At 45.4% G+C, this 17861-nt stretch overlaps 1 protein-coding gene across 7 annotated transcripts in view; it reads left to right on the top strand.

Moving 5' to 3' along the window:
• The first annotated feature begins 6822 nt into the window (after positions 1-6822).
• The window catches only part of RUNX1 (RUNX family transcription factor 1), a 176341-nt gene continuing 165302 nt past the window's right edge, over positions 6823-17861 (top strand). For 3 of the 7 annotated variants that reach the window (XM_055803116.1, XM_013299007.3, XM_027786334.2), the window contains exons 1-2: positions 6823-7125; positions 7314-7427. In XM_055803116.1, coding sequence (XP_055659091.1) covers positions 7373-7427 — 55 coding nt within the window. In that variant the 5' untranslated portion in view covers positions 6823-7125; positions 7314-7372. The remainder of the gene's footprint in view (positions 7126-7313; positions 7428-17861) is intronic. The other 4 variants (XM_055803113.1, XM_055803118.1, XM_055803119.1 and 1 more) reach the window with 3 other exon arrangements.

A 17861-nucleotide genomic window follows, 5' to 3' on the forward strand; every position in this document is an offset into this window, starting at 1 on the left:
TTAGTTGCTTTGAAAAATATCACCAAGTACATCCTAAAAAGTAAACAGTGGAACAATACTTCATTGCGATACCTAGGCAATCTTACCAGTGTGCCTAAAAACACATCACAAAAGAGATGGAAAACATTGCAAAATTTCCCCCCACTTTTGACTAATCCCACTGATTCCAGTAAAACAACTCACATGAACAAATAAAAGCATGTAGTACCTGTTTCACTGTTTGCTTTGTGACTTTATTGACAAAAGTTCAAATTGAGTCCTTACAGATTTAATCCAAGTTCAATTCTTGCCACTGGTTAGTGTCAGGGTATTATTTGGCTGCCTCAAACTGTTTCTCCGTTTATGTTCATCCAAACGAGGTTTTGCTGATGCAGATATTGAGATGAAGTGGTGACACTTATCAGTGTAAAGTGTGGGCTGGGACTCTGGCTGGAATTTGCTCCCCAGTAGATGAGGAAAAAGAAGATAAAAGAGTCAATAGGGTGGGGAGTTGCTGGTTTTTGCCACTGTGCATCACCTCTATTTAGACACAGCTCACTTTGTCCCCAGGGAGTAGCATATCCTTGGCACTCGCTGATTTTCAGAGAGTTTAGGGACCTGCAGGACAGATCTGAATTGGGGCTGGCCTGCAACATTTTTAAATTTTTCCAGAAAATTTAAAATACTCAGAAGTTTAATGTGAGCTACTATGTGCAAACATCTTTATGTGCTTATCTTATGATTGTTGAGACCCTTCCTTCTACCCTCCTTCCCCACAAGTTTCTTGTTATTTCTTTTTTTCCCACTTTTCTGCCTATTCTTGCACTGGCCACAAGCATTTGACTCATTTTAATCCACCAGCAAAATGTTGATGAAAAACCCTCCAAACTGTTACTGAAAATAGGTAACTGGAAATAAATAAAACAGCTCTTGTATCCAGGGAGAAAAAGGACCAGAAGTCATGGAGTGATACTGGTCAGGTTTCTGCACCAGAGCACTCTGCAGCAGCACTGATGTAGCATTTTTGGTAGGGCTGCAAAACAGGAAGAACAGAAGGAAACAGTTCATTTAGGTCAGTCCTTTTTTTAGCTTGGTTATTTAATCTGGGTCAATTTTGAAATAAAAAACCTAAAGCATTTTATTTTGAAACTGCCAGAGTGAAACATTTGGGTGGTGTTTTAAAATGTTTCCGTGCTCTCCTCTGACATGGCTCTGTCTCCTGACAGCCTCGATCCACAGGCAGCTCCAGTTCCTCTGAAATGGCATCTTTTGGTGGATTTTCTCCTTCACATTTGTTCTAATTATTATTGTCATAATTCTTACACCTCATTCACAAGGTTATGAGAGACCACCATAAACCAGAGCTCCCTGCTGATGGCAAATGAGCACCAGCAGCCTCAGCTTACTACAATACTAGTTTGCTGTACTCTAACTCATGCTTTGCTATTCCACAGTGATTTCGCAGGACTGCCTGGCCCATGATGTTCCCAGCCTCTCAACATTAACTCAATAAGTGGTTCAGACTCAAGGTTTCTGATGCTACCGTTCAATAGCATTCACCTTTGACACACAGCAAAAGTCCAGGTTGGCAGCTGGCAATTTTTTCTTTTCAAAGGCTGAAAACTTGAGGTCTCTTTCTGGCACTGATGGAAAGAGAAAGACTCGTGCAGGTGTTGGGAGCTTGAAGCCTTCACTTTGGCTTCCAGAAAAGTGGGAAGCAAGGGGGGGCATTGTGGGAAAGTACAAATTACGTATTGAGCAAAATACACAGGCAGCTTCTAAACTCCTCTCAGTTTCCTCTCTGCAAGTTCTGTGCCAAAGCTTTAGCACATAAAGCTGTGGCAGGGAGAACCTGGGTCATGGGTTTTTTTAGTATGTTGAGGGTTGGTGAGAAGGTGCTGTGAAGAGCAGTGTGGTGTGCTGTTACCCATACTGGATTGTGCAAGATTTGGGGTTTGCCCTTGCCTGCTAGCCTCAAGGAGCCTCTCACTGTGAGCATTTGCTTTGCTTTAATCTTGCTCTGTCCCATGGCTGGGACATGTGGATGTAAAGGAACAGCATTGTCCTGGTATTCTGCTTTGGCTCACCTCAGTCCATGTAGCACTTGTTCATTCCTGCTCAAGTTTGAACCCAGTCACCCTTGTCTGAGGCTGGCCAGGCACACCATGCATTTCACCCTGTGCAGAGGCTGGCCAGGCACACCATGCATTTCACCCTGTGCAGCCCAGGCTTTGCTCGTGGTGGAGCAGAGCAGTGGACTGCCTCTAACATGCAGATTATGCCCCAGGGTCAAACACATCCTGCTGCATTGAGATATATGGTGTCTGTCTGGAAGATCTCAAGGGATTAAAGCCAGCCTAAATTGAAAGGAGGATGAAAACTGAGATGCTGCTATCAGTGGAGGGAAGGAAGCCATTGTTTACTTACAGCCGGTCACTTGTAGGGCAGATGGAGAGACTACATGCCTCCCTACATTGTTGTGTCAAACCTCAAACTGTAAACCTGACCTCCCAACACCTCCTAAGAGTGGTCAAAATAGTCCCTAAATCATTCTGAGTTGGGCCTCTCAGTAGCTTGTGGGATTTCTGCGAGGTAGCTGGTCTCTGGTGCATGCCTTGGTGGGTCAGGTGATTACTGTGCTCTGCAAGGGGAAATAGTCAGTTTAGGTGTAGAGACTGATAAGTCTTAGTGCTCAGGTCTTTCCCTGTGTTAATTTATCATTCCTATTGGTGATACCTGAAGTATTTACTCCTAAACACTGAACTTCTATTGAGGATTTGATAGGAGTGTTAGCATTTTTTTCTGAAATTTTGGCAACCTTCTGAGATTCCAAATGGGATCTGTTGACCAAGACTCCAGAGTTCATACATGCTTAGTGTCAGTGCTTGTTTACTGGAGGTCATATTCCAGCTGACAGGGCCATGCTTTGCAGTACTGATGAAGGAAATATATTCCTCAGTACAACTAAATCTTTCAGCCCTACCCCATGCACTAAATTAAACAAATGACAACTGTCATGGTAATTTGATCTTTCCATTGTCATATGGTCACTTGTTAATTTGTTTCATGATGTGTCAGCTTCTAGAACTAAGACTGGTATTACTCGCTGAAAGTTAACCATTATCTTATTCATTAGAAGGGAAAGGATGTCTAAGTACCAGTGATGAGTAGTGGTCTTTTCTACTACTTTTCTACTTTTCTACGGGCCTCTGTTCGCAGTAACTACAGGACAGCTCTAAAGAAAAATTTGAGGCTGGCATTAACAGTGGTGCAGCTTACATAGAAACACTTGGATGCCCTTCTTGGGGCCTGAATTGTGAAATGATCCAGTTTATTCCTCTGCTCTGAGCAATGCCAGCTATGCTAACAGTACATTTTGACATAGATTTATTGTAAGGCTGTAGGAACAGCTGATGTGCACCCAGCATAAAATGGCACTGTGGTACATATAGGGCATTGCCAGCAACACTTGCCCACTTTATTAGGATTCGTGGCTTCTCTGCTGGGCGTAGCAGTGGCCTGGGAGAAGAGTCCATCTATTCTCCCACTTGAGTGTAGCACAGACACACATAGCAGTCTTTCCTTGAAAATCCCAGGTGGTTAGACCTTAATAAAGCATATTGCCATGTACTATTTGCAGCTGACTGTTGGCAGAGCAGAGACCAGAGTGGCAGGCTACATGTCGAAACACTCAAGCTTTTCCCTTGCATCATCTGCCGTAGCTATGAGATGACAGCCCAACTGTTGCTTGTCACATAGCATAGCTATGCCACAGCCTTCATGGCAGATGACTGAGGTGAAGGCACTAACATAGCTGACATTCGCGGTGCGTGGGCATGTGGTGCTGCCGGGTGCTGCCCAGAGCACTGCGGGCACTCATGGCAGATGCTGTAGCTGTCTGGGTGTCCGTCCCAGCCCTGGCAGCTATCCTGCCCCAGCCCACTGAGTACTAGAAAAAGAGAAGTAAAATGCAGCACAAATAGTGATTTAAGGCTATAATTACAGCTGCCTTCTGAAGCAGCCGGGGACTAGAGCTCCTGCAGGGAAGGGTGTCTTTCTGGGACTCTAAGACATAGGGTCAGAAATAAGGGGGGGGGGGGGGGGGGGGGGGTTACCCTGCCACAGCAGTGAGCTTGAGCAAGCACACTTCTGCAGCAGCCTGGTCCACCAAAATATGTTGGCTTTGTCTCAGACCTCTGATGTGACTTAAAGTCTTCACAATACATCCTGCCTTTGGGACAGGGCAGATATGTGATCACAGGTAACTCAGCGCATTACACATCTCTTTTGTGTCCCTGATTTTAAAATCTCTTTTTTTAAGCGGTGATCTGTCTGAAATTTGGGGTCTTGGCTTACACTCAGGTGAATGTGCTGTAAGAGTTCTGCTTCTGCTCTCTGACCTGGCAAGTTAAACTTGTATAATTGGGTTTCTGGGGCAGTTTCCCTGAGAAAGTGAAGCTGAAATTAGATTATGTGCTGTCCGAACGTATGGCCGGTTGCTTGACTTCCAGGCACGTCGTGCCGTATGGCACAACCCACCCGACAGGCAGTTGGAGAAAAAATGGAGCCAACATCTGCTCCCGGCTCAGCCACCCGCCGGTACGTTGCCGTGTCACTTAGTCTCCAGACCTGGCCCGGCTTCGGGCTGTCCCCCCCGTTCCGAGGGAGCGCTGCGCCCCGGGCTGCGGGCTCGTCCCGCCGGGCCGAGCTCCCCCTGCCGGCACCGGCCCCGCAGCGCCCGCCCGGGGTACCCAACCCACCCGCGACACCCATCCCACCCGGGGCACCCACCCCACCCGGGGCATCCATCCCACCCAGGGCACCCATCCCATCCGGGGTACCCATCCTGCCCCCGCCCAGGGCACTCATCCCACCCAGAGCACCCATCTCACCCCCATCCAGGGCACCCATCCCGCCCGGGGCACCCATCCCACCCCCATCCGGGGCACACATCCCAGCCGGGGCACCCATCCCGTCCCCAGCCGGGGCACCCAACCTGCCCGGGGCACCCATCCCGCCCGGTGCCAGGCAGGCTCCCCTCAGGAGCATCCCATCTCCCAAGCAAGTGCCCTAAGGGGGTCGGTGTTGCTGTCAGGTTTTGTCTTTGGCAGATGCTCGTTGAATTGTTTACGTGGGAGTGGAAGGAGTCCAGCTCTGGGAGCGGGAAGAGGTTTATTCCGGAATGGCCAAAAACTTTGTCTGGTTGCGGTAGGCTCTGGAAGAACTGGTGAGCAAAATAGCCAAGCTTTGAGTTACTGGCCTGATTCAAGCACAGCAAGGGTTTGAGCCAGGCTCAGTGTCTCATAGCAAAGTGTCCTAACCTTCCTCTTCTTGCTGCTCAGAACTGCTCTGTTTTCCTCTGGAAATTCATTTGGGAAAAATTCCCAATTTCCTAGGTAATATGTGTCACTAGAACCGCCACATGTTTTTGCATCTTGAGAAGCTTCTGTTTCAGCAGACTGACATTTTCTGAGGAAAACCTACTACACACACACACACACACGTACACAGAGCTCCCTGCTAACTCTAGGAGGAAGCCAGGGTGCCCAGGAAGATTGCATTTATGCTGGAAATGCAGGCACCATCAGGAAAAGGGATTCCACTTCCATAGTTGCAGTAAACAGAAAAAGTCCAAACGCATTAAGCACGTAGTTTTGTCTGGGTATCCCTGCCCCTCAGTGTGGGAGGTGCTTCTGCAGAGCCCCACAGAAGTCTGGCATCAGTCAGCACAAGTGGTATCTGTGTGCCAGGGGGGTTGACTGCAAGCTCCTTGCAGGAGGAACTGTGTGTGGTTACGTATTTGCGCTCCACCTACCAGTATTTTTTACAATATCGCTAAGGCTTCTTGCTTTTCTTCCAAGGGCGCTCTTTCACGGTGGTAGTCACTCAGAGGGTGCAGGGAAGGTCTCATTCTGCCTCAGCCCTGCTGTCAGTGCAGAATTTCTATTGCCATGGGTTTTTTGGCAATGGTTACATGGGTTTCAGCATGCTGAACCCCAGGCTGTACAGGTGTGAGGCATCCTGTGGTTTGCAGTGAGGTGGGAAAGGGCTGCTGCTCACTGTTCAGAAGAGAGGATAAGGAGACAAAAACTGGCACAGCAGCCACTTCTCTGTTCTGTAGTAAGTGACTTTTCTCCCCTCTTTCTGCATTGTCACAGCCAGAGCCAGAACTGCAAGTTGATTAGTAGGCTTAGGACCCCTTTTTTTTTTATTTTTGTTTATTTTATTTCCTTCTTTTGGGGAGGGAGAAGGAAAGGAAATAATTTTGGACGAAACCAACTTCTCATCACCTCAAGAGATGCTGAGCTACATATTGAGGATTTTACTCAGATTTTCTCTTAGGTAGGGATCCTTCTGATGGGAATAGGAGTTGTGCCAAAGAAGGAGTACTGATTTGACCCTATGGAAGTAATTAACAAACCTTTCCTGTCGGCTCAGCAACTAGGGACCTTCAACAACTGCTTAGAGGGTGCCATCACATAGGTTCAAAATAATGTTGGGGGATTTTTTCATCTTCCCCGACCATTTCTTTCTCTTTTTGTAATTATTTTTTTTAAACCCTCTTTATAGTGTTCTTTCCCCAGCCAGTGGTCTTTCCTACAGCTGATTCCTGATGTTTTACAGGATGAGTTACACATCCTGCCTTAGCAGCAGACTAATACCCAGGTTTGAATTACTATTGAATAAGCAGCAATGAAATCTCTATCAAAATAATCAGTAGTTCCAAAAACCACAAACAACAAAACAAGCAGAGTTGAACTAACTCAGCAAGACCATTTGTAGCATCAGGGACGGTGAGTCATTTTTTTTTTCCTTCCCTCATCAGACTCCATCGCTGCCTCTCGCAGCCCCAGGGAGGGCAGGTGGAGTGGGTAGGGCATGACTTCAGAAAGTTAAAAAAAAAAAAAAAAAAAAGGTCGACATCACTCAGGTCACATGACACAGAGGGACCAATGGAGGCAAGTTCTGGAAAGGGGAACAGTTAAATTTGTAATTTTGGTTGTGTGAAACACTTCTTTGGGCCTCATAAACAACCACAGAACCACAAGTTGGGTACAGAGGCAGTCACACAAGAGCGGGTCCGGGATATTGGTCAGCAGGCAGGGCAAATCGTTTTGACTGCAAACCACAGAGTTTCGTAGAGTGGTAAGCATCATCAACCACAACCGATCCGCTATTTTTTTTTTCTTTTTAAGAAACAATTTCGGAGTTCTTTTAGCAAAAGAACCTTATAATCCGCTTTGTGCAGCTCCTGAGGCACCAGGATGAAACAGAGCATGATGGCTGGGAGGAGGGTGTTAGCAATGACCATTCTTCATTTTTCACTCCCCAAGGTAGAAGAAATCATATATTCCTTCATTGTAAAGAGAGAGTGAGTTTTAAAGAGGAAACAATGGCTTCAAACAGCATATTTGAGTCACTTCCTTCTTACCAGCACTTCTTGAGAGGTAAGTGCCATTCAGACTTTCTAAATATACTTTTTACTTTCCCATACTTAAGAAAATGCATGCCTGGAGAGTATCTTGGGACATTCTTGTAGTACACGCTTTTTCCCACTTCAGTTTTCTTTGAGGCGCTCTCATCGAAGCTAATATCTGAGCTTGCAGGAATACCATCTCATTACTTATCGGTCCGTTAAAGAGATTATAACAAGGATTCATTTAAGCTGTTCAAACAGCCATTGCATGCTTGTGAATTTTCTCTTCATAAATCAAAGTGTGCTAGAATAACTGACACGAATTACCGCAGATACAGTAGCAGTAGCACAAGCCCCTTCTGATTCTCTTTGGCAGAATTATGATTTTTTGAGCCACTGCCATGAAAAATGACAGCCAGCAGCGTACAACACATATTACAGGCTGAAGCACAGGGAGTGAGCAGCAAGCTGGTGCATACAGCCAGCAGAGCGTGATGCTGTCTCACTTATGCTAGACCATCAGCCTGGGTAAAGGCACGTTCAACGGGGAGAAGTCAGGAAAAAGCTTAGAAACCTGCTTAAAGTTAGTTGCAACTCACATGGCTCAGGAAAAGGAGCGGCGTGGACAAACTGTTTCTGTTGATGCCGCGCAGGTCTCATGACTGAGAATTACTGGCTGCAGCCACCCTGAGAGAAATGAAGCAGTCCTGTAAGGGCTGAGGGGGGGAATTGAAGGGGCTTCACCCAGCAATCTGTCTGTTTTCACCAGTGACCAAGTGTGCTTAGAGGCTCCTTCTAACATTCTCACAACCCCCCGTGGAGCTAATGGTTTAGTCATGGGTTATTCATACAAGTAAGCCAGGGACTGGCACAAGAATCTCGTCCTCTTCCTTGTAGTTACCTTCCTAAATAGCTCATGCTACAGCATGAACTTTTCCCCTTTCCACGCAAGCCCTCTGACCGCTCAAGCCCTTTTTGCAGCAGGGCTGTGCCCGTGCAGATGACAAGGCACACAAAGCCCGTCACAGACCGCTCATCGAGCTTGGCCAGGGCTGCAGAGAGCAGCACTTCATAACTCTTTATAGTTACAGACTACAGTTTCCCGGCCTCGCTGGCGGTGTCGGTGTGAGTCATGAGTTATTCGTATTAATAAGCGGGCTGGGGAATGCGGAAGGCTCGTCCCAGCTGCTGTGTCACAACAAGCAGCAGCTCCGCCGGCTCCCTGACGCTCCTGCAGATCAGCGCTCTCCGAGCGGGATGTGAGCGGAGGGCAGCCTGCCGAAACGCTGGCCGGCTCGCCTGCCTTGCTTCAGTTCTTCCCTTGCCCTGTGTCAAAAAGTTTTTCTACATCTGTCTCTCCTGGCACCAGAGGGGAGCTGAGTCGCAGCGGGCTGTGTGAGTCACTCGGGCTCGCAGCACCTTCTAGCCTGGGCAAGGGAGATGCTGAAGGGTGAGCAAGAAGTGGCTAACTGCTCTGCACCACTCGCAGCTGGCATTTCCTCAGCACCCCTACCAAGCAAAGGAAGCAATACTGCTAGAATAACAAGAAGGATCTTCCTGCATTTCCTCAGCCTTTTTTCTTTTTTTTTTCTTTTTTTTTTCTTTTTTTCCTTTGTTTTTTTTTTTAGCTCACCCATTTATTTACTGTTTAATCTGTAGCACAGGAAGACATCTTGAGGAAATTTTGTGCTTCTGATGAAATAACAGAGTCAACCTCATAGGGCAGTGCTTGCAAGTGCCAGAGCACAGCCAGTCTGTGGGATGGGATGGGGACAGCAGAGGCCATACCGAAGGCAGGAGCCCAGAGAGCCTGAGGGCAGTTAGTTGGAGACCAAAGACCAATTTCTCCAGAAAAGAAGGAGTTCCACTAAAGCCAGTTAATCCAGAAAGTGATTTATCTCAATGTTCCAGAATGGGTTTTATTATCCTCCTTATTACTGATCTTATTATTGTCATTAATATTTCTATAGTACCAGTATTCTGTATTTCTTTGGACTAGGCTAGAAGTCTGGCTAGGCTAGAAGTCACACATGATACTTTAAGATCTCCATCCAGTTTTGGCAACCCAGGTACAGATCCTGGTATGTACCCAGCACATGCAAGATAAAACTCCCTCTGTACAGTGCTAGAAAAGCTTGGGCAACAGTGCTTTGCTTGAGTTATAAAGCAAATGTTTAATCGTTGCGAAAGAATATTGTGTTTGAATGTGGAAGCCTGTGACAGTTTTCCAGCAGTTCCCTTTTTGTTCCTTTCTTTACTCAAATGAACTTCGCACAGTTTCAAAATCCTGGGTGCAGCAGAAGTAATGCTTGGGCCTCAGAGCAAGAAAAATAATCATCCCTAGGGTCCGTTATTCTCACCCATATTTCTCAATAGTGTTTAAATAGACTGGTCATTCGAAATGTCCAAAACCATCTCTTTTCTTTTTTTCCCGCCAAAATGTATTGCACTTTCTCTCTTAACTGAAATCGTGAAGTAAAGGGAAAAATAACAAGTTGTTTTCTACCGTGGATTTCGCTTTATCAGTCCGTGCAGTTCTGTAAGAAGGAAATCCATAACTCTTTTTTAGCCTGATACTATGTGAAAATTGGGAAAAAAGAGGGGAGTGGGGAAGCAGAACCATTGTTCCAGCCCCTGCGAGCAGTGACAGACACAGAAAGCCTGACATATTAATTGAATGTGGTACACCACAAAGGATATGGCCCTTTTTCTATCACACCACACCAGGTCCTGGCTTCTGCCACTAGGTAAAGAAATGAGGATTATACTGAAACCTCCAGTGGTGTGCTCTGCATACTGAACACATTCAAATACTTACTGGCTCTGCTTTTAATGACAGCCTCATTTTCCTAATGGCCTCTTTCAGTTTACAGTCTGGGCTTGGTGTTAGGAGTAGAGGGCAGGAACATTTCTAAGTGTCTTGCTGCACTGCAACCCGCAGAAAAACATCACTCCATCTCTTACTCAAATCTAGGACTGTATCAGCAAGGCTGTAGTTAAAACTTTTATTCTAGGAAGTTTCATAGTATAAGGACAGATTGCTGCTTATATTGAGGGTTCAGTGCAGGTTCACGTGTATTGGCCTGGTCAACACTGTGATGCCTTTTGGACAGGGGGGCCAAACTGAGACCTGTTGGAGAGTCTTGTATTAAAGAGTGCATGTATCCTTTTTAATTACTAGTAATTACATTATATAGTCCCACCCCGTAACATCTCTTAACTTCTTAAGGGTGTTAGACTACCCTGTAAGGTTTCCTAATAATTCTGCCTACAAAGCAAGACAGAACAACTAATCTTTTTGCAGTGTTTTTATGGAGCTCTAAATAACATGAAGCATACTATTTTCCAGGAGGGCACTTTGTCCTCATTTTTCCTTCTGCTGCAAGGTCTAATTATTACAATACGCAAAGAAGGTTAATTCTGGTTTTGCCTTTATTGTATTTTTTATTAATTAGTGAAGGCAATGAAGACTTGTGGAGCAACGCTTTGTTGGTTTCTTATCAAATGGAAATAAACACCAGCAGAGCACTTTTACAACATAGAAAAATACGCTGTGCATACTTTCTTCATAGTTCTAACAGGCCAAGTAGTGCCCAGACATTGTGGGCTTCCTCCTTTGCAAATGCTAAATAAAACTGTAGCAAGAAGTTCTTACTGCTCTGGAGGACATCCCTGCCTGAACCTGTGAACTACACCTAAGCATACTGCTTCTCTTTGAAAGTTAATGGCTCTGGCTTGCCTTGTGATGGGAATTGTGGTGGTAGATACCTAAAGTCCCTGGTGCTGTATGTGAGCGGAGGAGTGAAGTGATCAGAGGCTCCCTGTAACCAAAGTCTACATCTACTGTCTCACGCTCTCGGCACATGAGACCTCCCTAGGACTAAACATTTATCTGCAGAGGGTGCTGAGTGAGGAGCAGGGTAGCAAGCTGGTAATTATATTAGTGGTCCAGAACTGGTGACATTAGCAGAAGTGGTCATATACTAGAAGTAACTCTGCCAAAGACACGTTTCTCTCGGAGACACGTGGTACCCAATCCTGCCACATATTTTCATTCACTAGCCCTGTAGAAGAAACCTATCTTATCACGATAGCATAAACTACATCATCACTGCATAGAGGAGAAAGTTTTCCAGCACCTTTGCAGACTGCCTGAACTGTAACAAAGAGTTAATTTGTGTCAGCATTATAAATTACTAACTGCATCTTGTGAATAGGAAATTGAACTAAAGCTCATAAAAACCTTGGCTTACTAGAAGAAAAAGCTTGCACAATGCCTGATTTACACAGCCTTCTCTCTCTTTGAGCCTTTTTTCATTTAAAAGCCTTGAAAAACATTGCAAGACCTGAACACAGGAATTCCTGTGAAGCAAGGGGTAAAGTATCTGACAGAGATGAATACACTGCTTTGGTAAGATCAAGAGATTTTATCTTGGGCCAAAATATTAAACCGAGTGTTTAACCAGTCACACTCAGTGTACTGATGTGTTGTGATGTCAGCCTTAGCAAGGACTTAGGGTTATGGCTGGCTTGCAGATTGCCCAGACTGATTTACTCTTTATCATGTGGCTGTTAATAAGAGATTGTTGGATGGCAGCTCTGCCTCAGACTGTGTTTTACCACAAGAGCCAAACTCCAGTTCTGATGTAGCTCTCTGGTGGGAAATGAAAGCATCTTCCCCACACTGCCAGTGCATGCAATACGAATAGAAAATAAATTGCATTTTTTTCATGACAAGAAGATAATTAAGGTTTAGTTTGACTGCTAAGGCGTGACCCCAAAAGAAGTCAGCTTACCTTTAAATGCATGTGAAGGCCAGTTACATTGGCAAGTTTATAACAGCAATTTATGAACCCCTGAAGACTTTTACTTCAGAACACAGAATAAGTATCTGCATCATCCTCCTATTCAAGAGGGGAGACTTATACCCAAACCAAGAGTGGAAAAGAAATTACTGTTCTTGGATTTAGAAATAGACATACTTGCTTTTAACAACTAAACAGAAGCCATCCTAAGGAAATGGCAAAGGTATTTTTTTTGTAAAAAACAATGAGGTTGTTCCACTGACAGGAGAAACTCTACTGACTTGGACACTGCCACAGGCAGAGGGGATGTGCTGGGTCCCGGTGGTCTCTGCTGCACCTCCTAAGCAGTGCCTGGAGGGCTGGGCAAGGGTCTTAGCCTGAGGTCTTCTTGTGCTGTCATGCAGCACAAGGGCGAAATGCAGAGTGGGCTCGGGAGCTAAAGGGGAATGCCACTGCCAGGGGAAGTCAGGGTGGGCTTGTGCTCCACAGAAACTGCTGGTTGCAGTGCCTCACTGAGTGATAATTGGAAGTTGTAGGAGGCTGCCACAGAGTACCTGACTGGCCCTGGTGTAGGAGGAGGGCTGCACTATGCAGCTGTAACAGCCTCCATCAGCAGCTTGTGCTGCTTGTGCCAAAATGCATAGGTGCCTGCTGGGCTTCTGGGCAAGGGCAGCAGAATGCGTCCAGATGCCCTGGCAGGAGGGCAAGGGAGAAGTAGCTCTGGCTCTGAGTAAGAGGATGGATTGAAGCTGGCTGCAGAAGGACCACCTGCTCTTTGAATCTAAATCCCACCTGGTATCTCCATCTTCTCAGTGTCCGCACAGGCCTCCTGGATGCATGGCGCAAGTTTAAATTAGGGTGTGCAGCATTTTGGGTCGGGTGGCTGCCATGACCGTCAGGCTATACACACAGAGACAGCACACTGTAGCATGTGGTGGGCGAGCTCAGGCCAGGCCATGCAACCCCTTCACTGGGGGGGAATGAGCCTGAAGGATTTTCTGTGTTCCTGCACATTACAGTGTGCAAGGATATGTCTGCACAGATTTTGTTTTGTGGTTTTTTTTATTTACTTGTGTTTTCTGTTTGTTTGGGTTTTTTCCTAAAACAAGTCTGACAGTCAGCTCACCCACTCACTCCTATTCCTTTATCTGTGCTTAGTCCATGGGGCAAGGTACAGTGGAGATTCTTTTAAACAGTGGCTGATTACAGCCTCAAATTCATTGTCATAAAATACCATTGAAACCAAGAGTTTAACAGGATGCTTAAAACAGCTGGGTCTGTATATACATAACAGTTTCTTAATATGTACCAGTCAGGTAAAGAAAAAGCAGCTTTGGAAGGGTTAAGTTCTCCTTTTGTCTCTCACTGCTGTATTTCAGAGCATAAACAGACCTCTGTTAAAGCTTGGAAAGAAAGCTTCCCATGTAAGCATGTCTGTCATCTGCAAAATGAGTTGTGGCTTCCTCCACGACATCTGGTACTGGCCACTGAGAGAGACACACCACTGGCTATCTGAATCACTGGTCTGAGAGAAGGACAAGAAAACATTACACTACATCATTACCTCTTCTCTCATCTTAAGAGAACGGATAATATTTGTGTAGACTTGAGTCAACTTCCCAAATAGTAGATGAGTAGTAGGGATATCTCCCCTCTGAAGTGTATTAGTGAACTGTATGGGATGACAACAGTGGTGGTGTTTGGAGCAGTAGAGCACCTACAAAAGTCTACAGTATGTTGGTGAAGTCCCTGCATGCATCAGCACACCCACAGTGATATTGAATGCAAGACACATCATTCTTCCTGCTGGTGGAAAGGAGACTAGAAATTATATATACGGATTCCCAATGTAATCATTTTTCAAAATAAATACCTTTTCTTCCACTTAGGTCCCAGTAAAGTAAGGCCTGGGCTTATGACCAAGATACATTTTAGTCCAAAACATCAAATTCTGTATGAAGAGGTATTCAGACAATTGAAATAGGAAAGAAAAAAAAGAGCATAGGAGAGCTGACTGTGAAAGCAAGGAGGTAGAGAATGACAGTAGCTGCTACCTGGTAGAGTTTCCAATTCATCCTTAATACTGTCCGCAGGGCTCACCACTTCTGCTTGCAAATGAAACTCAGTGAAATTGGGCAGTTTCACTTCATGAAGATCTGTGAGAACGTTTTCTACAGCTTTGATCTATCTGGGGTTTTTTTCAGCCTGTGCTTTTTGTTTTGAGTTTCTGATTCCAGTGAACCCAAAAGCAGTCCGAGTCAGGGTCTTGGGGCTTTTTCTTTTGCCTTCTCAGTATTTTGTCTTGCAGTGTGTTTTCTGTTGTCTGTTTTCATGCTAAAGCTATGATTTTGAGATGTGCTCAGAAGCTGCCCTTAGGTAGGGTTTTGACTGTAAGTTGAAAGGCTCTCCTCTCTTACAAATTGTTCCATGAATGCAGTGCGAGGAAACTTGAAATCTGTCAAGTTTTATGTGATTTGCCATAAACATTTCACTTGGCTATACTTAGGGCAATCCCTGCAATGCTTGTCAAATCAGCAACCTCAGAAGACATTGACCCAGCCCTTCAAGTGTCTTTTTCTGGTCTTTAAAAGAGAAGGATGACCATTTGCAAAATACCTTGTGTGTTCGGGCCAAAGTGGCACACCGTGTTCGGGGCGAAGTGGCACACCTTGGGACTGAGCGTCTGTTTCCTTTGTGACAGATGTTTTGCACCTTCTTATGCCAAGTACCACCTGCACCTCTCATAAGTCCATTTTCTAGCCAGTTTTATGGCATACACCTGCGCCGTGCCAACCAGATGCATGCCTCAGAGGTATCAGGGCAATTAGAGAAGCCTTGAACAAGCACCAAAGGATGCAGAGCTCCATAAGTGTTGCTAAAGTACCCTGCAGTCACCCACTTTGGCAAAGGCAAGCGCTGCAAGCATGCTGAGTGGGGGCTGAGAGTGGGGCGTCACAGCCTCTGCGGTGGGCAGACCAGCCTCCGTGCCTGTCAGCACTCAGGTCGCTATTTATACTTGCCGTAGTGTCAAAGGGTAGTGAAAGCCAAGCTGGCACATCAAGATGAAGGCTTTCATCTCTCTAGCAAGGATAACACAGATGCAATCACATGGGTGTAAGTCACCACCAGCCAACCCCTGGAAGATGTCGGCATACACCGTGGTGGTGCGCGGGGGCGGGACACATACCTCTGGGTTTTCACTACCGTTACTATATGAGCTAGGTAGATTTAAGCTGGCACTGCCTTACTCTCACGTGCCTGCAGGCATGCTTCCCCTTTTCTCTCTAGACATGACCAGGAGCACAAAGCATGCTCCAGAGCCGATGTTTAGGATAATATCATGGCTCCACCCAGACAGGGACAAAATGGCCATCAACTGCAGTGGGGATGTGACTGTCCTTTGAGAACAAGAAACCTGAGAGAAAAACATGAAGTTAAGAGTAGGACAGATGACCCCTGAATAGTAGTGTTGACACGAGGGCTAAAAGAAACATAGCATTAAGGTGCAAGTGTAATTCATGCAATGCCAAGTAGCAGAACTATGGCTTGAGAATGAAAGTTTTTGTCTCTTTTACGTAGGAAATATTGGTGTAGGACGGTTATTTATGGCATATTTTGCAAGGTTGTAGAAGGAACTTGGGGTGGGCTGGGATTTTTCCTCTGGTTGGCAGTTGATTTGTACTTGGTTTATACATCATGGGTGTACACATCACCCAATGGACAAGTGAGGTGTATTTCCTCAGTAAACAGTGAGGACAGACTCTAAAGAAGCACTCTTTAGCATGTACCATCTCCTGGTCATATATGGAAGGACAGAGAAGGACAGGACTTCCATGAGTGCAATCGCAGCTTTGGAAAGCAACCCTGAAAGCACTTTCCCAGTAAGAGGCGATGAGGAGCAGGCCTCACCTGCACAGCCAGTCTCCTCACGGCACGGCTGCCATGGCTGCTGACCATCTGTCCATGTTGCACATCATCCAGAGCAGGCTACCGATATGAGACTACATGCTACGCCCAATTCATAGGAAGAGCAATTTATTTTATGCGCCAGTTACTAGATAATATCAGACTTCTGTAAAATGCTTCTGTTTTTCAGGACTTATACGTAAATGAGCTTTGGCTTTTGCATAGGCTGGGTGTAGCAGGATTCATATCTGGAAGATACACTTGAGTTAAGACTTTGTTAACCCCATTTGCACAGGGGGTCGTAGAATCAGTTACTGCAATGTAGAGTGGTTTAATTGCTCCTATATATATTGACCAAACACTTTGCAAAGACATTCAATACCACTTTGTCCATCACACCTCTGTGGACTTGGAGGCAGGGAGCTGTGGAGGTTACTTCATGCAGAGTCCTAGTCAGACCTACATCCACCAGATCACTCCGCACACTTCTAGACCAACCTGATTCCTGTGTTGTTGCCACCATTTAATCTGAACCCAAGCTGTGCGGGCAGATAGCATGTGGGAAGCGTTCTGCTTATGACTCCAGCTAGGGAAAAGGGGTGAGCCTGTAGGTAGGTTGCCCTCTTGCTAGAGAACGGACAGCACAGCGAGCCACCATGTGCCATGCACCCCACATGCTTTCTAAGTACCTCTACTAATGCAGCCTGGAGAGATGGCCACCACTGAAAGGAAAAAAGACACCTTAGCCTCTTCACCAGTTGGTTCTCTCTTTAGTTTCTGCACCAAGCCTGTAAAAAGTGATAATGTATGGTGTTAAAAGCACACATATTTTTTACACTAAGCATAAAATAAGTTGCATATTGAAATTAAGATTCAGGCCTTATATATGAACAGGAACTTATTCTGGCTGTGCCTCCCTGCATTGGAGAAAATGGTTTTCTTTTCAAAATGAAACAGGGTGTTTCAAGTACACTATGTTGGCGTATTGTGGAAACTAAAGTATGTGAATGGCTTGCCTAAGTAAATAGAAAAAGTGATAGGATAAACTTTTTGAGTTCAAAAGTGATGAATCACTTAAATTTTAGTGTAACAATCAGAACTTTTATTATTGTGTAGTTTTTCTACACAATCTTCCTAATAGGGGTTGCAATGGAAATAGTCATTTTTTTATAATTTCATACACAGTCCAAACAACTTTTGAGGAATGATATTATTTTGTACTGATATTTTTAGGTGCATCTATTTTATGCTATGCAGCAGAAAAGCTACATTACCTTTTCTAAACAACATTAGCTGTTTCTAAACCAAACAGCCTCTTTTCTTTACTGTGTAGGATTAATCTTTACCAGTATGAACGCTAAGTACATTCCCATTTGGGAGAGTGCTCTGCTGTAACTAGACATGTACCAACAGGTACGGTTCCCCTGTGGGGTGAAGTTATGTCATTAGAGAGATGTCTACATGAGGAAAGATGTTTTAGGTTCACATTTTACTGAGGCAATTAAAGCAGCCTAGTATTTTGTGTACATTGTATCCAATCTAAGAGCCAACGAAACCAGTGGAAAGACCTGGCTGACGTCTTTGGGCATGGGATGAGACCTGTGATGGCTGTTCTCCTCCAGGTAAAGGTGTTAACAACCTCAAGCTCTGTCACTGATGGCCTAGGTCAGCGGTCCCTTTACGCACAGCTGCCCTTACACTTTTGTACACATGAAATACGGAGGGGTGAGGCTGGCTCCCCTTCCGTGCCGCAA

Source organism: Falco peregrinus, chromosome 4 (assembly GCF_023634155.1).
Source record: "Falco peregrinus isolate bFalPer1 chromosome 4, bFalPer1.pri, whole genome shotgun sequence".
Classification (NCBI taxonomy): domain Eukaryota; kingdom Metazoa; phylum Chordata; class Aves; order Falconiformes; family Falconidae; genus Falco; species Falco peregrinus.